This window comes from Labeo rohita, chromosome 9 (assembly GCF_022985175.1).
Source record: "Labeo rohita strain BAU-BD-2019 chromosome 9, IGBB_LRoh.1.0, whole genome shotgun sequence".
NCBI classification, from domain to species: Eukaryota; Metazoa; Chordata; class Actinopteri; order Cypriniformes; family Cyprinidae; genus Labeo; species Labeo rohita.
In genome coordinates this window covers 18,873,061-18,897,010 of record NC_066877.1, presented here as the reverse complement: position 1 = coordinate 18,897,010, position 23,950 = coordinate 18,873,061, and the positions used below count along the sequence as shown (strand labels likewise).

General features: G+C 35.7%; 2 protein-coding genes and 1 long non-coding RNA gene across 4 annotated transcripts in view; 1 reads left to right on the top strand and 2 right to left on the bottom strand.

Moving 5' to 3' along the window:
• Window positions 1-930, bottom strand: part of LOC127170778 (uncharacterized) — a 39,294-nt gene extending 38,364 nt beyond the window's left edge. The window contains exon 1 of the long non-coding RNA XR_007828404.1: window positions 796-930. This is a non-coding gene — a long non-coding RNA (uncharacterized LOC127170778). The remainder of the gene's footprint in view (window positions 1-795) is intronic.
• The window catches only part of kcnh3 (potassium voltage-gated channel, subfamily H (eag-related), member 3), a 136,089-nt gene extending 132,051 nt beyond the window's left edge, over window positions 1-4,038 (top strand). Inside the window, exon 15 of the mRNA XM_051119015.1 lies at window positions 818-4,038. Coding sequence (XP_050974972.1) covers window positions 818-1,720 — 903 coding nt within the window. The 3' untranslated portion in view covers window positions 1,721-4,038. The remainder of the gene's footprint in view (window positions 1-817) is intronic.
• A 3,519-nt stretch (window positions 4,039-7,557) lies between these two features.
• Window positions 7,558-23,871, bottom strand: armc8 (armadillo repeat containing 8). 2 transcript variants are annotated; one of them, XM_051119853.1, is made up of 22 exons: window positions 23,745-23,871; window positions 20,957-21,033; window positions 17,802-17,873; window positions 17,356-17,498; window positions 17,134-17,231; window positions 16,960-17,052; window positions 16,619-16,699; window positions 16,442-16,517; window positions 13,953-14,043; window positions 13,802-13,862; window positions 13,515-13,715; window positions 12,755-12,850; window positions 12,542-12,624; window positions 12,022-12,103; window positions 11,856-11,942; window positions 11,437-11,529; window positions 11,201-11,350; window positions 10,987-11,082; window positions 9,118-9,213; window positions 8,844-8,916; window positions 8,615-8,708; window positions 7,558-8,508 (listed from the first exon to the last, which is right to left on the bottom strand). In XM_051119853.1, exons 1-22 carry the CDS (start codon window positions 23,790-23,792, stop codon window positions 8,475-8,477), a joined length of 2,025 nt encoding a protein of 674 aa, XP_050975810.1. In that variant the 5' UTR covers window positions 23,793-23,871; the 3' UTR covers window positions 7,558-8,474. The 2 variants fall into 2 exon arrangements, with proteins under 2 accessions (XP_050975810.1, XP_050975811.1); XM_051119854.1 differs by lacking the exon at window positions 23,745-23,871 and adding an exon at window positions 21,170-21,718.
• Window positions 23,872-23,950: the final 79 nt, after the last annotated feature.

Genomic DNA, 23,950 nt, shown 5'->3' with positions numbered 1-23,950 from the left:
TCAAAAACAAAACTAATCCACTGCATCCTCAGTGGCTTTGATGTTGGAAGAAAGTGAGGACTCTTATGTTCGCTTTTACACCCAACTACAAAACACTGGCATTGCTAATGAGACAAATACAGCTGCTTGAACGTGGAGAAAATGACGGACAGCATACAACTGGATGAGGACTGAAATATGCTAATACTGGACAGTCTGTCAGTGGATGTGGGCGGGACTTGATAATTTAGACTGTTTAGGTTTTTGGAAGATTAAAGAAAGAGACCAAACAAAACCAGTCTTAAGTAGCACGGGTATATTTGTAGCAATAGCCAACAATACATTGTGTAGGTCAAAATTATACATTTTTCTTTTATGTCAAAATCATTAGGATATTAAATAAAGATCGTGCTCCATTAAGATATTTTGTAACTTTTTACCGTAAATCCGTATATCAAAACTTAATTTTTGATTAGTAATATGCATTGCTAAGAACTTCATTTAAGCAACTTTAAAGGCAATTTTCTCAGGATTTTGATTTTTTTGCACTCTCAGATTACAGATTTTCAAATAGTTGTATCTCGGCCAAATATTGTCCTATCATAACAAACCATACATCAATGAAAAGTTTATTTATTCAGCTTTCAGATAATGTATTTTGAAAAATCAACACTTATGAATGGTTTTGTGGTCCAGGGTCACATTTTTATGCCAACACCATGTAAAAGTGAATTTTGCATGCATTGCCCCTAATAATAGAATAGATATGATATGAATGGAAAACATCCACCCAGAACTACATGTTCCATAACTTACATTCTGTTGATCTCATTCACAGATGACTAGTCTATCCCAGCAAGTCTCTCAGCTGAGCAAAGAGCTACAGGAAATGACACGTCTCCTTCGGCCCTTGCTCGTCATTGGATCTCAACCTCCTCCGACAGCCCTCAGTCCAACAATGCCTCCGTCTCCCAACAGTAGCAGCGGTCCAACAATATCCACGCCACCAGCTCCTTCAGCCCCGTCGTCTGCACCGCTCAGACCAACTTGCTCCATATTGGACAGGGCAGACACTGGGAACATTAGCTTGCCCAGCTGTCTCATACCCACCAGCCCACCGCAGAGACCCCAAGCACAGGCTCAGGGAGGCTGTTTAAGGGGACCTTCCTTGCCAGTCCTTCTTTCTTCAGTGACAGCCCAAACGGAGGGGGAAGGCACACAGGCAGTTCCAACCCAGCCTCCACAAGCCAGCCACCCCCCATCTCCATCTCTCACCTTTTCATTCTCGCTCCCTACTTTCCGCTCCCAGTCTACTTCCTGCTCTCCCTGCCAGGGTCCTCACCGACCTGCCAGTCACAGCAGAGGTTTGCTACCTCGACCCCCCTCACAGGACACCCCAACTCCACCACCCTCGCATTGCTCTGCACCACCCTCGATTAATAATTCCCCTGGTGACAACAGGCTGGGGATCAGTCCTTTTCCCTCGTCCCCTTCCTCCACTGCCTCTCGGGTTCAGGCACGGTCGTGCACCCCTCCTTCCTGCCCACATACCTCCCCACCCTTACCCTGCTCCCTGGACTCCCTGCCAGAAAGCCAAGCCTTTTTTGGCACTTCACGGTCCCCGCAGAACCCCAGGCCAGGACCTCCTCAGTTAGAGTTTGAGATGCAAGAATGGGCAGCAGGAGGGAGGCCTTCTACAGAGCATATCAGCTTCATAGATGAAGAGGGACCGCCACTGTGAAAGACTGAGAGATGAATACTACGACTAGTTGACTTAGCAAATAGGGGAGTGGTGAACTGGGCTGACTGCAATTACCCCAACACACCTATATTCTGAATGACAGACAAAACTGATTGCTGTTCCTTCAGGATGACACTCTTGGAATTGGACAGCTTGTGGCTCTGTTCCAAACCCTAGTGAGCTACCTATTTACAGACAGCATTTTTAGGCATCATAGGCATGGTACTGATGCATTTTGTCAAATGGCAGACAGCTAAAATAGTATTGTCTTAAAAGTCACTATCATATGTATGCATCATGGATAAAACATCTTCGACTGCTTTTAGTGAAAAGTTTCATCCAGGATTGTCCCACTTGTTACATAAAACAAAAACACGAGAGAATAATGCTGCATTCTAGGAGTGTGCAATATATATCATCTACAATAATATCAGAATTGTTGTTTAAATTATATGCCATTCAACATTATTGAGTATATCGCAAAAACCAAACAAAAACAAACCCAAAGAGTTTGTACATACACTACATGATGTAGGTTAGACTACTGTGCGTGCACATCTACTGTAGAATTCACGCTTTCACTGCGTTATTTAGTCTATTAAAATGCATTTAAAATTCCCCCAAAATGTAAGATAAGGGGGTAAATATGTACCAGTATGACCGTATGATCTGATACAGTTAATATCATGCAAAGAGTATTTTTTTCCAAATATCAGTACGATTGCAAATGTCCTTGCTGAAAAAAAAAAAGAAAAAAAAAACAAAAAACGCTAAAACCAGCCTAAGCTGGTTTAAGCTGGAAGTAGCTGGACTTAGCTGGTCTCCCAGCCTGGCTAGGCTGATCAAGCTGGTTTTAGCTGGTTGTTCCAGCTGGTCTCCCAGCCTGACCTGCTGGCCATTTAAGACCAGGCTGGATGACCAGCTACTTAGGCTGATTTTAGTTGTTTTTTCAGCAAAGGTGATATTGATTTTATAAAAACAATCCAATAAACAAGTTAATAACCATCGACTTACATTTTAGATGCAAGCGCCTGTTTTTGCTCTAATTCGTCAGTGAAAATAGTTCCAAACAAAGCCACAGCAGAACTGTGCATCTTTGAACAACACAAAATGGTGTTTTGTTACTGAATCACTCAGCTGTTTGAACGAATCGTTTGAATGAATGACTCAGTGACTCACTCATGCAGTGATTTACTGCCACCTACTGGCGATTTTAGGTTTGTATTTGAGGTATTTTTTTTCCCTCAAAATCATTTCAAATAACATTTGAATGTTTTGATTTTAAAACATCAGAATATTATTTATGGACTTGTAACTGCAGGGTAAATGTATTCATGTCCTGCATTAAACAGTCTGTGTAAATGCATCTAAATGCCACTTCTGTGCCACCTCTGCATTGCAAACACAAATTTTGTTGATACTGATTTACTTTGGTTGGTAACATCCCTATGGTGTCTTACTATTTGAATGTATTGATTACATTTAAGAATTTAATACAAAACATGATGAATACATTTGATTAGGTTAGAAAACAATTGGCCTTAGAAAGGTAAAATGCCCATAAAAGGTAAAAATCTATTTAAACTTACTGAAAAAGTTAATTTCTGTTACTCGTGCAAATCATCATACAGAATATAAAAAATATCAAAAGCATTGTGGTCAGCTGTTTAAGGCAGTCATAAACCTGTCAAAATACCAGCACAATAAAAACAGTTAGCAAAACATTGACAAATTATCTTTATCAACAAAATTCCAGAAAACTTCGAAATATCTTGCATACTCATGAATACTATTTCAGTTCAGTCAATTCAATTTATGAGGTTCTTTTTGAGGTAAAATTCTACTTTAGATTGTAGCTGCCAATGTAGACGGCTTACAATTAGGCAGCTTACTGTGATTTGGAACAGAGCCACTGTGGTATTCACTTGGGAGCACCTCAGTACCTGACACCAGCCAGTCACTCTGCTCTGAGCACAACTTCATGATGAAGCTCCTCTTCTAAAGGCATTATAGGGTCATCATAATCAACATAAAGCATGGTGTCCAGAACTGCAAAGATGAGGCTGCGGTCGTACCTTGCAATGGGAATTTAATATAACAAATGAAAGTGCACTGATTAACTTGCATGGCTGTGCACTAATCATGCACAGAGTACAGGCATTGTCAGGTGGTGTTTCTTATCTCTGTATTACCAAAACAATGTTTTTACTCTACTAATTACCCACCTTGTGAATCAAGTTCATATTTGAATTTCCAGAATTGATAAATGAATGAGCTGTCACAACAGATTATCCACAATACTTCATTTGTTACATCCAGACTGTCCCAGGCCACTCAACACATTCACTAGCCAGAATCATGAGTTGCATATTTAGTCAGAATGGAGGCCTTGGGAAATGCCTGTCCTCCACTTCTGAAAAATGATCAGTTTCAGTGAGATTATAGATGTCTTCATTATATTCAGTCAAAACAAATATGATTTAGAGGAAGCTGAAAGCATAACACCTCACTCACATGCACATATATATACAACCAGGTCCAAAATTAACTTTTGCAACACCTACATATAGCTTGTAGTAGACATATTCTGTTGCTCAAGTTACGTCTTTAAAAACGAAGTCATAACAGGCATACTTAAGACAATCATCAGAATACCATACTAGTAATTATATTTAGCAGTCAGACTATGAAAGTGTCAGCATGCCATATGCTGGGCATGACACCTAATGAACAGCCAGAGATAGCATATCTACGACTGAAATAAACACATATACACAGCTTTAGCCATCCTGCCAGCGTGCCTTCTCATTAAATATATACGAAAAAAATCCTATAGCGCTCCCCATTTTCAGCATTCTCAATACTAAAGCTGTTGGTCGTTTCACAATAGAGAGCACTGCACTTTTATTTCACTGGTCTATTTATTTAATGATTTGTTGTATGTATTTATCTGCTATTCTGATAAGAACAGTTTCCCAGGAGGAACCTCACAGATGATTCTTGCAGCTGCTGCCCACGGAAGCAGAAACGCCTCAGACTGAATGAGTTTCTCACCGCCGTGTGATTATGGATTTCAGTAACGATGATCACCTCAGCATCTCTGATATCTGATGACCAGCAAGAGACTGGCTAAAACCGAGCAGCCAGCGTCACTTCTTTTCACTAGTCGCCATATGATTTGGCACATCTCTTGGAACCAGACTGACATCATCTCGTTTTATCAGTTTGCTGAGGACAAATGGCACGTGCGCCATCTGTCCGTCCTGACTAACGTGTGCTTGCTTGACTAGGGAAGGGGCACGTTGTTTATAACACAATAGAATACTTTGGTTTCTATTTTCTTTACCTAGGTCAGGGGGTACGAATATGGATAGTAGGAACTTTGATGGACATTGGGGTCTGGGGTTTCCTGCATGTCCATTTAATTTGCATGAGGAATGTGCCTGCATATATGGGGGGAGGGGTTGGGCTGCACGACCCAAGGCAAACAGGGGTCCAGATGTATTTTATTAACTGTAATGAGCTTTATGAGAGACACTTACCAGGATAATAAAACAAAAGGTGATGTTTTATAAGAATAAAGACTTCTGTGTTCCTTTTAAAACTGCCTTATTTACAAGATACAAAATATGTTTGGTTTATTTAAAATATGAAAACAGTGTTCCACATTCATTGATGCGGCTCGATATCATTTTTATTTAATCTTTTCTGTCCACCTTAAACCGCTATTTTTGCTGCTTCAAAAGCGCCTTCTGCTGAAAGAGAATGAATTTGCATTTTCAATCAGCTCATCATCGGTTTTCGTTCAGACCAATGCGAAAATCCATCCATGTTTTCAAAACCCCATATGTGTACGGCTGAGGTAAAATGTTTACATACACCTTACAGAATCTGCAAAATATTCATTATTTTATCAAAATGCATGTTATTTTTTATTTAATACTGACCTAAATAAGATATTTCACATAAAACATGTTTACATATAGTACGCAAGTGGAAATAATAGTTGAATTTATAAAAATAACCCCGTTAAAAAGTTTACATACTTGAATCTTAATATTGTTGTTACCTGAATGATCCACAGCTGTGTTGTTGTTGTTTAGTGATAGTTGTTCAAGTCCCTTGTTTGTCCTGAACAGAAAAATCTTTCAGGTCCCACAAATTCTTTGGTTTTTCATCGTTTTTGTGTATTTGAACCCTTTTTAACAATGTCTGTATGATTTTGAGATCCATCTTTTCACACTAGGACAACTGAAGGGACTCATATGCAACTATTACAGAAGGTTCAAACACTCACCGAAGCTACAGAAGGAAAAACAATGCATTAAGAGCCGGAGGGTGAAAACTTTTGGACAGAATGAAGATTTGTACATTCTTCTTATTTTACCTAAATATCTTTTTCTTTTTTCTATTTTATTTAGTACTGCGCTTCAGACGCTACAGAAGTTACTTACATGTTCCCAGAAGACAAAATTTGTTAAATTAACCCTGATCTTCAAATTCAAAAAGTTTTCACCCCCGGCTCTTAATGCATTGTTTTTTTTTTTTTGTTTTGTTTTGTTTTTGTTTTTTCCCTGAAGCATTAGTGAGTGTTTGATCATTATGTAATAGTTGCATGAGAGTCCCTCAGTTGTCCTCAGTGTGAAAAGAAGGATCTCAAAATCATACAGTCACTGTTAAAAAGGGTTCAAATACACAAAAATGCTGAAAAAACACAGAATTTATGGGACCTGAAGGATTTTTCTGAAGAACAGTGGGCAGATGATTCAGGACAAACAAGGGACTCATGAACAACTATCACAAAGCAAAACAAAAGCTGTGGATCATTTAGGTAAAGCATTAAGAATCAAGTCTATGTAAACTTATTTAAACTAATTTTCATAAATTCAACTATTATTTTTTCTTGTGGACTGTATGTCTTTTATGTGAAATATCTTATTCAGGTCAGTACTAAATAAAATATAATATGCATTTTGTACGATCCCTCTTATGATGGTAAAATCATTAACATTTTGTAGATTCTGCAAGGTAAATGTAAACTGTAAATGTAAAAAAAAGTTTGTGAGAAACACTGGAAAAATATTTGTATGTATATTTTAAATGATTTCAAATCAACATAATACTCACTCTAGTTTGTTACTTCATTGTTAATATTTTTCTTCTTTTTCAAATTGGGTTTTAATCTCCACTTTCTTTCATCATCTTGCACCAATGACGTCATTTCGAGCCTGAGTCTGCGCAATAGCGATTGTGAGGTCCTGCCAAAAACTCCCCAATCACAAGCTCACAATCATGACACCACACCCCGTTTTTATAGCATCAATTAACTAATTAAATTCAAACTTACTCAAAAAATGAACAGTTAAACATACATCAGCATGAAAAGAATTGCCTAAAATTATAGAAAAATGTATTTAAAGTCTAATTTAATTTTTTAGTTTGGATGATGTACCATTGGTTTACATGGAGAGCACAGGGTTTATGACCGATACTGCAGCCAACCACCAGATGGAGATCAAAACATTCTGAATTCACTTTTCAGGATGCGTGCGGTACACTTGACTCAAACCTGTTTTTCCCATGTAAGCACCAAGGTCCAACAAGTCTGAAGAATGTGATAACTGCTAGACTTTATCTCTAGTAAGCTATTTAGCATATTTAGTTTTTCCTGCAACTTTTTTTTTGTTGCAAAAGTAGAAGATACAATATTGTCCAGGGAAAAGGGTCAAAGGGAGGATTCAAACCTGTTTTTCCTACATGAGCACCAAGTCCGCTTCATCTCCAAGCTCTTCTGTGCTAAAAAGCCCTTCCCGACCCAGAAAAAAGACACAAAGCAGTGGACTGCTCCATGGCAGAGGCCTGCATATATTTGAGTGGAAACATTCACTATAGAGCTTCAAAAAGAGGGAGTTATGAGGAGACCGATTCGTGTGAAGATAAAGGGAGTGAAAATGAGAAAACAAAGACCTGTGGAAAGAGCAAACAAACTTTCACTTTTCTATTTGGGGTTGTGATTTTGACGAAAATGTCTTTGAATATGACCACTGATCTATAATAGAGAACATTATATATAGATCAGTGTATATGACCCAACATGCTGCCTCTCCAGATATACCCACATCAGCCTATATTACAGAGAGGAAAATACAAAGGGGAAAAACAACCTGAAAGAGAAATTAAAAATCCAAAAAATATATTTATATATTTATATTTATATATATTTACGAGGTATGTATCCACAAAAAAAGAACAAAAACAAGCAGTCTTTTCTAACCTTGTGTCAAAGTCCCAATTAAAATAATAATAGTTATAATAATATCAATAGTAAATCAGCAAACCAAAATAAGGAGACTAAGCTCCTACAAGCGTAGCACTGAGAGGTCAGTCGGCTTTCTCCAAAGGGAGTCCAAAGCGTCAAAGCCTCAATCCACCAGGTGGCGCTGCAACACACGTCGAGGAATTTTTTTTTCCTTCACATTAAGTCCAAAAAACAAACAAACAAAAAAAATAATAGTTCCAAGAATTCAGCAGAAAACGTATTAAGCCAACGTAGCTGAAAGCCCAAAAGGTGCTGTGGGCCCCTGGCAACCGTGTCTCTGATTTACGAAGCTGTTCGGGGTCTCCACAACAAAAGGTGTCTTGTGCAACAAAACAAAAGGAAGAGCGAAACGAAATTTGAATCTAAAACAAAAACACAGGAGATGTGATCCTCCTAGAGATTGTTAGTGAGGCCGTATCCCGCCTTCCTTCGAGGTCATGCCAAATACTGCTGCATCGCCGTTTTTGCCCTGAGAGAATGACAGAGATGCGAACAGTCAAATCATTACTTTATGACACCAAACCAAACAACAGATGAAACGACTATCAACAGATGAATGCCGGTCTGTCCATCACCTGTCACAGAGGTTGGGATCTGATGCCTGGGTGAGTTTGTGTAAGATATCAACAAAGCCCATCTCCCTTAGCTTGTCTTGTCTCTCTTGTGAGCCTGCAGGAGGTGGAAAAACACAAACTTGTATTCTTGATAATACACGAAGAGGACTCGAGGACTGGTTCAGATACAGTTAAGTTAAACGGTCCCCCACTGCCCCTTCACTAAAACCATGTAACACAAGCTCCTCACCGTCCTCCTCATTCCAGATGAGGTTAGAGATGCAGAAGGTGGCAGCCAGCTGCAGCTTCACATTGGAGTGACCCTGAAACACAGACAATAAAAGAAATTTCATATTAGCAAAAAAATTCACCAGTAGGAGAGAGACAAGAAAGAGCAAGAGGAAGGTGATAAGGTGGAAACAAGCAACAGTACAAGGAGACTAAGGAAAATGGTACAGAGAACATAAAAATTGAAGAAAAGCACACAACTGAGAAACCAGATGATCTAATGACTATGCACTAACCATGTAATATTTAATTTTTTGGAGCATGTCATCATTGGTCATAATGAGTTCCTTGGCAGTGTTTCCGTCAGCAATGTTGGCCAATATGCACAATGTCTGCAAAAGATGACAAAAGGATTGTTAAACATCAGCTCTGTAAACTATTAAAATCAATGCTCCTAAACAAATGTTCCAGGTTCAGCAGCAGTTATCTGCATGTTTAAGGGAATGTCATTAAAGACGTCTCTTCTGCTCACCAAGCCTGCATTTATTTAATCCACAGTACAGCAAAAACAGTAAAATTCTGGAATATTTTTACCATTTAAAATAACTGTTTGAATTTGAACATATTTTCAAATGTAATTTATTCCTGTGATTTCAAAGCTGAATTTTTAGCATTATTACCCAAGTCGCGTGATCCTTCAGAAATCATTCTAATATTCTGATTTGCTGCTAGAAAAACATTTATTATTATTGTTATGCTGAAAACAGTAGATTTTTTTTCAGGTTCCTTTGATGAATAGCAAGTTCAGAAGAGCATTTTTACTGAAATAGAAAACTTTTGTAATGTTATAAATATCTTTATCATCACTTTTGATCTATTTAAAGCATCCTTGCTAAATAAAAGTATTAATTTCTTTAATTTCCTAAAAAAAAAAAAAAATTATACTGACTATGTTACAAAAGCTTTTTATCTCAGATAAATGCTGGTCTTTGGATCTTTGTATTCATCAAAGATTCCTGAAAAAAACTGCACTCAACTGTCTTAAATATTAATAATAATAAAATATTTCTTGAACTGAAAATCAAATTAGAATGATTTCTGAAGGACCATGTGACACTGAAGAGTGGAGAAATGATGCTGAAAATTTTGCTTTGATCACAGAATTTATGTTATATTAAGCCATGCAAGTTTTAATATCCGGGATTGCCTTTAAAGGAGAAGTTCACTTCCAGAACAAAAATGTACAGATTTTACAATTTACTCACCCACTTGTCATTCAAGATGTTCATGTCTTTCTTTCTTCAGTCGTAAAGAAATTATGCTTTTTGAGGAAAAATTTTCAGGAATGTTCTCCATATAGTGGACTTTAATGGTGCCCGCAAAAAGGGCTCTAAACGATCCCAGCTGAGGAAGAAGGGTCTTATCTAGCAAAACGATTCGTTATTTTCTAAAAAAAAAAACAAAAAAAAAGTACAATTTACACACTTGAACTCTCGATAACTTTAGGGTTATGACAATTAGGGTATGTCGAAAAACTCCCATCTCATTTTCATTTTCATCTCCTCCAACTTCAAAATCATCTTACATCGCTGTGTTACCTTTTTTTGTAAAGGGTGCTTTCCCTCCTTGCGCGTTCACTGTGTAAACACTAGCACTTCTGCAGCGATGTAGGGCGATTTTGAAGTTGGAGCAGAAGATGAGATGAGTTTTTTGACCTGCCCGTAACTGTCTTAAACTGGAATACACAGAGTTCACGCAGAGCTAGATAAGATGAGCATTTGAAGTTAAAAAGTATAGAAATTGTCATTTTTTTTTAATAAATAACAATCGTTTCGCTAGATAAGACCCTTCTTCCTCAGCTGGGATCATTTAGAGCCCTTTGATTGTGCATTTAAACTGGATTTTGGAACGTAAAACTTGCGGGCACCATAGAAGCCCACTATATAGAGAGAAATCCTGAGAAATGTTTGCCTCAAAAAACAATTTCTTTACAACTGAAGAAAGAAAGACATGAACATCTTAGATGACAAGGAGGTGAGTAAATTATCAGTAGATTTTTGTTCTGTAAGTGAACTGCTTCTTTAACAAAACACCTGTGGAATTTAACAGCTCTTCTTTAAGACCCAATGAGCACAATGCCATCTTAGTTTGTTTGAGCAGCTCACCTGCTCTTTGACCTCTATGCTGTGTTCTCCCTCTAGGATAAGCGTGACCGCTTGCATTATCTGCTTTCCATGTGAGCTCATGATCTGGTCTATATGCTACCAAAGACAGAGAAAGACAATTAGTGTGTGTGTATTACAGAAAGCCTATAATCTTGTTAGACAGAGAAAGGGAACATATGAAACCGAGTATACATATATATATAATGTGTATTACCGGCCGGGTAGAGAGCAGGTTTCGAAGCAGCCCCAATGTTTTCATGAGCACATTGGTATCAGGATCAGACAGGAGTCTAAAAAGCTGTTCTGTGCCCAAAGCTCGAACTATTTCCACCTTCACCTTCTGATCTGCCTGGAAGGCCATGTTCTGCACAAATAAACATAACAGCTTCTGATGACATAGAGTGTTTTCATAGCAAAGCTTTAGTGTGGACCGAAATCACCAGGTCTTACCATGAGAGCCCAGATGCCGTTGACTCTTAGAGCTGGACTGTCACTTTGTGTGAGGCTGCATAGTAACTCGATGACCCCAGACTCTAAGATAGGCTGTGAACACACACATTCACAGTTACAGAAAAAACCTTTTAGCTTTTAATTATGACAAAGCAACTAAACTGTACTAACAACAGTGTTATTCTAATGTCTTTTGCTAATAATATTGTTAAATGCACAGAAAATCGGAGAGTTCAGTGATTATTACAATATTTTATTTTATTAAAATTATAAAAATTAAATACAAAACTAAATATTACTATAGTAATAATACTATTATACTGTAAAAGCATTTAATATTAATTATAATAATATTAATTTTACAATTTAAATTTATCTGTATAATGCTAATAAACTCCAACAGAGTGTGTGTACTTTACCTCCTTGCTGGGTGAAAACTCCAGAAGTAAGTTGCATAGTGTTGAAGAGGCCATGACCAGGACCTCATCTGGTGCATTCTGTAATAACTACCCACAAAACAAATGTGCATTCAATTAAGGTCTGATTAACGTCCAGTTTTAACTCAACATCATCTGAATATCATACCTTCATTAGTGGCTTCCATACTGCATGATCATGGAAACTTGTCCTTAGCTGTTGTACAGACCTTGATAAACTGTGCAGACATCTAGATAAAATTTGATAGAAATAAATTGAAATTTCTTTGTTTTATGCTCTGAATTAATTCAGTATCCAACTTTTGTGTCTTTTCAACAAACACATTTAACATTTACACTACTATTCAAAAGCTGGGGTCGGAAAGATTCGTAAAAATGTTTTGAACAATGTCTTATACTCCCCAAAACTACATTAATTTAATTAAAAATAAAGTGAGAATAGTAATATTGTAAAAAAATTTTTAACATGATCCTTCAGAAATCATTCTAATATGCTGATTTTGTAATTATTATTAGCAGATATTGAAAACAATTGTGAAGCTTAATAGCTTAATGTGAAGCTTGTGGAAACCGTATTTTTTTCAGGATCCTCTGATCAATAGAATGTTTAAAATAACCAGTCAAAATCTTTTGATCTCAAAATATTTAAGTGAAAAGTTGTGTCATACCTGACTGCTGCTAACCGTACTTTGATACTAGATTCTGATAGGCCACTAACAATCCTGTCCATCATGTTTTCTGTCTCTGTAATCTGTAGCAGAGAAATTAATGTTAACATCCGAAGCTCATTCACCACAATAACCTGTTTTAACTGCTAGGTGTAAAAGTAGTCAATAGCCATGGTGTTGATTTTTATAATATAATGTAATGTAATGTAATACCTTTTTCCTGATGTCCTCGTCATTGGAGCCTAGTGAGGCATAGAGTTTAAAGGCTGCCTGTCGCAGCTCATGTGCATGTTTCAAGTCATGGTCCAACTACAAGAAGACAGATGATCAATTACACTGAGTCTACATTTCATTGGAAAAGCAAAAGGTACCTGGTTACACCTACTATTGAAACTGCGTACTTAAAGGGATAGTTCACCCAAAAATAAAAATACTGTCATTAATTACCCACCCTCATGTCGTTCCAAACCCGCAAGACCTTCATTCATCAAACCAAAATTACGTTATTTTTGAGCACTTTCTGACCCTAACACAATTACTATGCTCAAGGCCCAGAATAGTAGTAAGGACATTGTTAATATAGTCCACATGACATCAGTGGTTCAACCGTAATTTTGGTTTTCTTTGCGCATAAAAAGTATTCTTGTAGTTTCATAAAATTAAGGTTGAATCACTGATGTCACATGGATTATTTTGATTATGTCCTTTCTACCTTTCTGGCTCTACTGCAGGGTCTGAAAGCTCTCATATTTCATTAAAAATATCTTCATTTGTGTTCTGAAGATGAACAAAGGTGTTACTGGTTTGAAACGACATGAAGGTGAGAAATTAATGACAGAATTTTCATTTTTAGTTAAACTATCCCTTTAAACTTTCAACAAAAACAACAGAAGTCTCTGGTGTGTCCTCATTTAGAAAGCTAATTAAATATGTTTGTGTGTGTGTGTGTGTGTGTATAAGTGCGTGAAGTTACCCTCTTAATATCAGTGATGGCGCTGACGGAGCTTGGGTATTTAAAATAGTCAGCTAACATGGACACAAGGTGGTCAGTGACGCTTGCAATCCGCTGTAGTTCTACGTCCGGCTCCATCAGGTAGGCTAGCGTCTCGGCCCCCTCCACCCTCTCCTCTAGTAACCGCTCTTTACTGCACATCCGCACTAGGCACGGCAAAGTCTGTACACACACACACACAGAGAACTAGAATTTAACACACTTTTAATGGTAACACTTTTGTGGATGGGGAAGTTTTTTGGAGGTACCTTTAGTACAATACAGCTGTCGTCTGTCCTGATGGCTCCTGCTCGACACATGTATGTTAAACTGAAAAAAAAAAAAGAGTGTGAGTTTGTAAAATCTGAAGAGATTAACCATGTATTTTCATAAATAACCTGCAGGATGAGATTTGCTCACCATTTGGCTGCTGTAAGCTGCATTTCGATGGGTTTGTCCCTTTGCATCATTCTAACAAAAACCTGAGAGAGCTGCTCACCATCTACAAGCACTGAGAAACATATACATATGAACACAATAATATGACTTTCAGCAGGCTTAAAGGGATAGTTCACCCAAAAATGAAAACTGTCATTAATTATTCATCCTCATGTCTTTCCAAACCCATAAGACCTTCGTTCATCTTCAGAACACAAATGAAAGTATTTTTGATGAAATTCAAGAGCTATCTGACCCTGCATAGATATCAACACAAGGCCCAGAAAAGTCATAAGGACATTGTTAAAATAGTCCATGTGACATAAGTGGTTCAACCCACAAAGAAAACAATAATTCTTTCTTTGTTACTTTTCTGGACCTAAAACGTTGTAGTTGTATTACTGTCTATGCAGGGTCCAAAAGCCCTCAGATTTAATCAAAAATATCTTAATTTGTGTTCCGAAGATGATTGGTCTTATGGGTTTGGAACAACATGAGGGTGAGTAATTAATGACAATTTTTATTTTTGTGTGAAAAGGGTTAAGCATTAGTTTATTCACAATCTCCAAAGACATACAGGAAACCTAAATAAATGTTTTAAGCTTCAAACAAACCACTAGCTCTTACCTAATAACAATGTCTGATTCAAAGAAAAAGGAACATTGCAAAAAATTATGAACCAAGCTTCATGTGATTTGCTATAAGAAAACTCTGCTTATCATGTTAGGCTCTAACACTAAGCCATCAACTAATGTTAGGTACATTACCACTCAAATGTTTGGTGTCAGTAGGATTTTTGCAATGGTTTTGAAGTCTCTAATGCACACAGGCTGCATATTTACACAGAAATACAGTACTATTGTGAAATACTGCTATAATTTAAAAGTACTGTTAACTGTTTGAATATATTTAAAATATAATTTATTGCTGTTATGGCAAAACTGGATTTTCAGCAGCTATTACGCCAGTCTTCGGTGTCACATGTTTCCTTTAACTTATACTTATCATAAATGCTGAAAACTGCTGTGCTGGTTAATATTTAGGAAACTTTGACGAACAGAAAGTTCAAAAGAACATCATTTATTTGAAACCAAAATCTTTACAATTTTAATGCTTCGATGTTGAATTAAAATAATATTAATAAAATCTTACTGACCCCAAACTTTTCAACAGAAGTATATAGTTAAGGTCAAAAGTTTACATCCCCCTTTCAGAATCATTAAAAATGTTATTTTACCAAAATAAGAAGGATCATACAAAACACATATTATTGTTTATTTAATACTGACCTGAATGAGATATTTCACATAAAAGGTGTGTACATATAGTCCACAAGAGAAAATAATAGCTCAATTTATAAAAATGAACCAGTTCAAAAGTTTACATCCCCCTTGATTATTAATACTGTTAATGCTGTTACCTGAATGATCCACAACAGCTGTGTTTTTTTTTTTTTGTTTAGTGATAGTTGTTCATGAGTCCCTTGTTTGTCCTGAACAGTTAAACTGCCTGCTGTTCTTCAGAAAAAAAAATCCTTCAGGTCCCACAAATTCATTGGTTTTTCAGCATTTGTGTATTTGATCTCTTTCCAACAATTAATGTATGATTTTGAGATCCATCCTTTCACACTAAGGACAACTGAGGGACTCATATGTAACTATTACAGAAGGTTTAAACACTCACTGATGCTTCAGAAGGAAACACGATGCATTAAGAGCCGGGGTGAATTTGAATATGAAGATCAGGGTAAATTTAACTTATTTTGTCTTCTGGGAAACATCATCTCTGCCATCCGAAGGGCAGTACTAAATGAAAAAATATGATATTTAGGCAAAATAAGAAAAATGTACACATCTTCATTATGTTCAAAAGTTTTCATCCCTTCTTGAACCTTCTGTAATAGTTGCATATGAGTCCCTCAGTTGTCCTCAGTGTGAAAGGATGGATCTCAAAATCATACAGCCATTGTTGGAAAGGGTTCAAATACACAAAAATGCTGAAAAACCAAAGAATTTGTGGGACCTGAAGGATTTTGCTAAAGAACAGCAGGCAGTTTAACTGTTCAGAACAAACAAGGGACTCATGAACAAGTATCACTAAACAAAAAACACAGCTGTGGATCATTCAGTTAACAACACAGTATTAAGAATCATGGGGATGTAAACTTCTGAACCGGTTAATTTTTATAAAATCAACTATTATTTTCTCTTGTGGACTATATGTAAACATCTTTTATGTAAAGCATCTTATTCAGGTCAGTACTAAATAAACAATAACATGCATTTTGCATGTTGTGCACTACGCTTTTTTTTCCACTGAACAGTGAATCATATATTACAAAATATAATGAAAAAAACTGCAACACAAAAGAGAAGTCAAAAAGACTCTCTGATGAGTGTATGGCAGGAGGACAAAATAAGTGGTGATCAAATGATAGTACTTGATGATAGTAGGATGAGGGTCGTGCTCACCATTCACCAGTGTCATGGAGACCTGAGCGTTCTCATAGGCCAAAACTGAGAAACACTTTAACGCCTGCATCCGTACCTACAGGGAGAGTTTGCAAAACATAATTACTTAGAACACACTGTCCCATGCATTAAAAACACATTATCAAATGGAAAAGCCATTTTAGATCCTTTTTGTACCTTATAGGAGGGAGAGATGAGAAGAGGAGCGATGTTCTGGATGGCACCGTGGTTGAACAACACCGTCTGATGTTCTGGAGTCTGGACAAACACAATATTCAATGCATTTTTCAATAGAGACAAAAGAAAACATTACCTTGCCAAGAAGCCTAAAGTGTAATACTGCAACCATTTTACGGTTTAACGAGTGGCCACAGGTGCATGTCGGATAATCCTTAATAAGGCTTGGAATAAAGCTTCTATGTGGCTGATCTAATCAGAATTTAGAGCTGGAACTATTTGCTTTAGAATTCCAAATAAATGCATATTTACTGTGTGATGCACAAAGTTGTGTGTGTTACCTTGCAACAGTGGGCGAAGATTTGTGTGATGTATTCCTGTGTGTGCTGTGACCGACTCAGCAGGGACATGAGGTGGGGGATCACAGTAGGGTCCTGGTGCAAATTGAAACATGTTGATCATTCTTCCGTTTATGCATGTGCATATGTCATTTCAGAAAGTGCAAGTCGTCTTACTGTGTAGAGCAGCTGCACTGGTGTGACGGGACTGATGAAGACGGTTCTTAAACAGCGCAGACATGCCTCAATGAAGATCAGATCAGAACACAAGAGACCTACAGAAACACAAAACACTGGTCAAAAGATTGGAATCATGAAGATATCTTCATACATTTCTTTGATAAAAAATATACTTAGAACAGGAATATCAAAGAGAGACTTAGTAGACAGAGCAAGAACCTTGTAGCAGGGCTGGGATGATGTGGCAGTCCACCAGGGACTTGATGTTGTTCTCTGTGCCCATGGCCAGACTTCCCAACACGACCGCACATTCGGTCCTTAGCTCCAGACTAGAGGAGCTCTGCTGGAGAAGATACAGGAGTCTACACACACACACACACACACACACACACACACACCAGTACATCCCCATCAGCAGTGATTAGCACATAAAACAAAGAAAACAGCTCAAGAGAGTCTCTTTGTTTAATTACAGGTTTAAATATGATTTTGAATCCAAGATTTTGAATATAATCTTTGACTTTTGGAGTTTACTGTAATCTTCCACCTATATTGGCCCAGCCCAGACAACTGGATAAATTAGCTATGATGCTTAAATCTTACTGGTTGCATCAAAACTCACTGCAGTTCTATTGGTTGAAGAAGGGTGAAGTAGGCGGACTTACCTTGGCACGGCTCCCAGCACAATCAGGTTGGCCTTCTGTTTGTTGTTTCCAATAACAGCATTCTTCATGTCACTGTCAATACAGGTGCAATCACTTATAACTCAATATACAAAACATACCTATTCTATGATATAGAAACAGATCAACAGAAGTTTCCAGTAATTTTGAGGGTGTTATTGGTCAGATGAACAAGCTGGGTGGGAAAAAAAATGGTTGCTGACTGATTAGTTTTATGCATTCTATATTTTCAATTTTATTTATTTTAAAATGTGTTTTTATTTATTTATTTTAAGAAGTTAGTACTTTCATTCTGCAGGGACACATTAAACGGTTCAAAAGTAACAGTAGAGACTAGTGTTGTCAAATCGATTAATCGTGATAAATCACTTCTAAAATTAAAGTTTGTGTTCACATAATATATGTGTGTGTGCTGTGTGTATTTATAAGTATATACACTACTAGTCAAAAGTTTTGGACAGTAAGATTTTTAATGTTTTTTTAAAAAAAAGTCTCTTCTGCTCACCAAGCCTGCATTTATTTGTCCAAATTAATCCAAATTAATCCAAGAAATTTGTATTATTATAGACATTATTATAGAAATTAATTTATTTAGCAAGGATGCTTTAAATTGATAAAGAAGTGATAAAGACATTTAAAATGTGACAAATTTCTATTTCAGATAAATGCTGTTCTTCTAAACGTTCTATTCATCAAAGAAACCTGAAAAAAAATCTACTCAGCTGTTTTCAACATAATAATAATAATAATAATAATACAATTTTTTTTTTTTTTTTTTTTTTTTTTTTTTTTGCGCAGCAAATAAGAATATTAGAATGACTTCTGAAGGCTCATGTGACTGGAGTAATGATGCTAAAATTAGGAATAAATTACATTTGAAAATATATTTAAATAGAAAACAGTTATTTTAAATAGTAAAAATATTTCTGTACTTTGGATCAAATAAATGCAGACTTTGTGAGCAGAAGAGACTTATTTAAAAAACATTAAAAATCTTACTGTCCAAAAACATTTGACTGATAGTGTATAAATATACACACATACATGTATTTATTTAAGAAAAATATGTGATATATATTTATAAATATATGAGTGTTTATACACACATGTAAATATTTCTTAAATATATGTAATATATATTATGTATATTTATATATGAATATACATAGACATACACATATATTACTTAAACACAAACGTTTATTTTGGATGTGATTAATCATGATTAATTGATTTGACTTTTACATAATTACAAAAGACTTGCATTTAAAATAAACACTGTTCTATTAAACTTTGTATTTATTAAATAATGCTCAAAAATTATCATGGTTTACATAAAAACATTAAAGCAGGACAACTGTTTTCAAAATGTTTTTAAAAATGACCACCAAATCAGCATTTTAGAATGACTTCTGAAGGACCATGTGACACTCCAGACTGAAATAATAATGGCTGCTGAAAATTACTTTGTCATTACAGGAATAAATAAACAGAAACAGTTATTTTAAATTGTAATAATACACAGTATTTCTGTTTTAACAGTATTTTGATCAAAGGATGAAATTTTTTTAAAAAACTTTTAAAAGTTTTTTTTGCCGTTTTAATAGTCCTTCAGTATAAGAAAGATTTTTTGAAGTACAAATATTACAATTAGTATTTTAATTAATGTGAAAACTACACATACTATAATTAAACAAAAATTAACAATATGCTGTTTAACATTTGAAGTAAAGGACACTGGTGTTTTCGTTCATCATGTCAAATGTAACTTGTTAGCGTACATTTGAATGAACTGAGGATCACAGAGGCTGATAATGAGAGCAAATAGTAACACCCTCCTAGCAGACTCTCATCTCATGACTCATTAGCTGAATGCACATACAGCACACAGGTAATGTAACAAGATTCTGCACTGAACAAAAAGGACATGCCATAAAATTTTATATTTCTTCCAGAAGGATTTTTTCCACTAAAATGACAATGCATGTGCAACTGTAATTGATGCTTTATCGATCCATTCTTCATCAACAGCACCCAAAATATTTACAAATGTTTCCATACCCACAACAAACTCATACAACGTTCAAGTCAAATCAGAATGATATAATTAAGAGCTGAGTGCACATAAGAGTCATAACAGATACACAGAGCATCAATTACAAACCTAATGTGCATCAATTGCTCTTTTTTGTTGCATTATCACTAAAAAGCTTTCTGCCTTTGTCAGGAAATGAAAAAAATGAGAAAGAAATATGAAATTGCCCAGTGTTACTGTAAAGAGAAAAGAAAGTAAAACTACAAAACAATTATTGAAATAAATAACTGAAATGAAGTTAAAAACAGATATATTAGATGAAAAACATTTTAAAACATCTCATGAAAATCAGAAATAAGTTGAAGATTACTAAAACTGAAATAAAATAAATAATGATTTAAATTAAATTAAATTACTTTTATTAATAAATTAATATAAATATATAAAAATAAAATAACAAATGCGCACAATTAATGAAACCTAAACTATAGTTAAAATGAAAACTATAATAATAAATATAAATGAATGAATGATGATAATAATAATAGCTAATTAAATTTTTTAATGTAGGAATTTTCCAGGAGGACTGACACAACATTAATTATGGAGGAAGCAAACTGGTATTCATCATCATTTTTAAACACGCCCCCAAAAGAAACCAATATTTCCTACTGACTTTAACAGCATCTCTGTGCGTTCATCTTGTCAAAATGATTTTGACATGAATTTAAAGCAGCATAAATGCAAAAACCTTAATGTTTTAGTTCATGCCTCTTTGAAGGAGGATCTATATCTGAGGAAAAGTATGGCTATGGCAGTCGGGAAAGATCAAGCTAACAGTAACCAGAGCTGAAGCCTTGAGTTAAAAATAAAGATGAAGAGACCCGAGCCGCAGCTACCCAGATACACTCACATAAACACACAAGCACAGCACCTCACAACGTCTTACATGATGAAACCAAAAAAACACTACCATACACTTGCTCTCTAAGGACTAAAAACAACCTCCTATGGTGACAGCTTCATCTTTAGCACTCAGAAAAGTGAGCATGGTGAACTACAACACAGAGCGGAGCGCTCACACACATGGTTGTTTACTCACATGACTCCCTGCAGCACGTTCTGTGGGTCGGGGTCAAAAAGCCGGTCAACATAGTGGCGACTCGTGGCTGTGACTTCCTGCATAGTGACAAATGACAGCACAAAGATGATTCAGCAAACTCATCCCATCTGAGGCATCACAACACCCTCAGACTCACCCCATAGCCTCCTCCTGGCTCACGGGGTCTCAATGCTTTGGTGTGTTTATCCTTACAGTTGCCAGCTGTTGGTGGAAATCTCTAGAAGGAGACTTCCCAACTCCTCAAACACTGCAGCTCACTCGCACAGGCAGAGATGGCAAGTTCAAGCCAGGGAAAAGTGGGAAAGACGATCACCCAAACATACCAAAGCAGGTACGCAATTAGTTGGCACTGCTATAAATGTCACGTCATGCTTCAGAACATCACTCAAGCACATGAACTCTATTACTTTATAACATAATGTAACAAAATGGTGTTTCGATGTACCAACCCAACCTGTTCAGGCACAAATGAGTTTCTGACAGACTTCAACTACACATTTGAATGATTTGGGATCATTATTCAATTACAGTATTACATCCCTCTATGATTACCCAACCCTAAAGAATTATGCAGCTGTCAGTTTAGAAAACATTACTCGGAAGAGTCAAATTGAAATTCTTACAACATGACCAATTGACATTTATTTGACATTTGAAATAAGATTTATATGAAATCCAGTGCTAATCTCACTGGATTGGAGCTTATAGCTACAATGACCTAAGTATCAAAAGTTACACTACCAGTCAAAAGTTTTTTCATGTTTTTTTTTTTTTTTTTTTTAAATAAGTCTGTTCTGCTTGCCAAGCCTGCATTTATTTGATCCAAAGCAGAGCAAAAACAGTACAATTTTGAAATATTTTACTATTTAAAATAACTTTTTTTCTATTAGAACATACTTTAAAATGTTATTTATGTCTGTGATTTCAAATCTGAATTTTTAGCATCGTTACTCCAGTCACATGATCCTTCATAAATCATTCTAACATGCTGATTTGCCGCTCAGAAAACATTTATTATTATTATTATGTTAAAAACAGCCGAGTAGAATTTTTTCAGGTTCGTTGATGAATAGAAAGTTCAGAATGGTATGAATGGTACAGTGTGAATGAATGGTAGTGTATAACGTTACAAAAGCTTTCTACTTCAGATAAATGCTTATCTTTGAATCTTTCCATTTAGGGCTGTCAACGATTAATCGCGATTAATCGCATACAAAATAAAAGTTTAAGTTTGCCTAATATATGTGTGTGTACTGTGTGCAATTATTATGTATATATAAACACACACAAATTAATGTGTATATATATGAGAAATATGTTATTAATATACAAAATGATTTTATTTATATTTAATATAAATTATATAAAAATTATAATAAATAAATATGCTTGTAAATATTTCTTAAATATATACATGAAAGTGTTTGTATTTATATATACATAATAATTATACACATTATACACACATATATTAGGCAAACTCAAACTTTTATTTTGTATGCGATTAATCGCGACTAATCGTTGACAGCCCTATTTCCATTCATCAAAGAGTCGTTAAAAAATGTACTCAACTGTTTTAAATATTGATAATAATAACAAATGTTTCTTGAGCATATTAGAATGATTTCTAAAGGATCACGTGACTGGAGTAACGATACAAAAAATTCACCTTTGAAATCACAGAAATAAAAAAAGAAAGCAGTTATATTAAATAGTAAAAATATTTCACAATATTACAGCTTTTGCTGTTTTTTGAATCAAATAAATGCAGGCTTGGTGAGCAAAAGAGACTTCTTTAAAAAAATATGTTCAAAAACATAGTGTATATTTCATATATTATAATTTATGTATCAAAATAAAAAGCTACTACAGGTACAACAATTTTAGATCTGAAAAAAAAAATCAAGAACCTTTAACAGCTCATTTATTTTATGACAGGGCATCAGGATTTTAAGAATAATGGTAGCAGATGAAATTTAATACTAATAAAAAATTAAAAACAACTTCTGTGAGTCTCACAAACCTCAGTAATGTAAAACACGAATAAAAACAGTAAATATGATTATCAAATTGACTGAGAGACAGAGTTAATATATGGGATAACAATTAACTTGAAAAGAGCACTTCTATTTTATCATTAACAAAGGGTTAAGGCTTTAACAATATCGCACTACGGTTGATTAGATCAGAGGAACGCATTCAAAGTATCTGAAGGGAAGATAATAAACCGAACATGAAGGCTAAAGTTTGAATGGCACACAAGCATCATGTTAATGCTTTTTTACTAGTCTACCATTTTGAGCACTATGTGAATACCGTGACATTTGAGACTGGTAATCATTCAATTACATATGCAACAACATCTGACAGCATCATTGCACCTGGGTTTCACCACAGTGAGAGTAGATCAACATGTGTCAAAACATACAGGACAGAACTACAGGGCTGTCAAAAGGGGGGCGTTACCAGCACTTTAGCCCATCACTTCATCATTTAACCGCTTCATCAGACAATATCAAGCAGGTTTGATTTAGTTTTTGAAGCCCCAGCTCTAAATATAGACTGAAAACTAAATATAACTTTGATTTGACAGCTCTGAGCACATCCAGATCTAATGTTAGCCACATAAACACACAGCCAGCCATTAAAAACAACATCGATTAAGTTAAGATCACTCGCTAAAGTCTATCTAACGTGTCTAGTGTATACCTAAGTGATCCTGAAGCTAAAATGTAGATTTTTAATAGGTATAATTAAAGAGACTCACAGATAACACGCTGATGCGTAAAGGGGCCTCCAGCAGGCACGCCATCATTCACTCAGCGGAACATTCACAGCGGCACTTTCCATGCAAACACAGCTCAGTCAGCAGAATATTTACAGCAGCACTTTCTCCACAAGCTTGATTCAGCAAAACATGCAGAGCAGCACTTTCCACATCGATTAATCCCTATTTAAATATTGTTGTTTGCT

Coding starts and splice junctions, on each gene's coding strand:
- armc8 (XM_051119853.1), bottom strand. CDS start 23,792: ATGATGGCGTGCCTGCTGGAGGCCCCTTTACGCATCAGCGTGTTATCT. Junction 12,625..12,754: donor ACGAGGACATCAGGAAAAAG/GTATTACATTAC, acceptor TCTCTGCTACAG/ATTACAGAGACAGAAAACAT. Junction 8,709..8,843: donor CATCTGGAATGAGGAGGACG/GTGAGGAGCTTG, acceptor CACCTCCTGCAG/GCTCACAAGAGAGACAAGAC.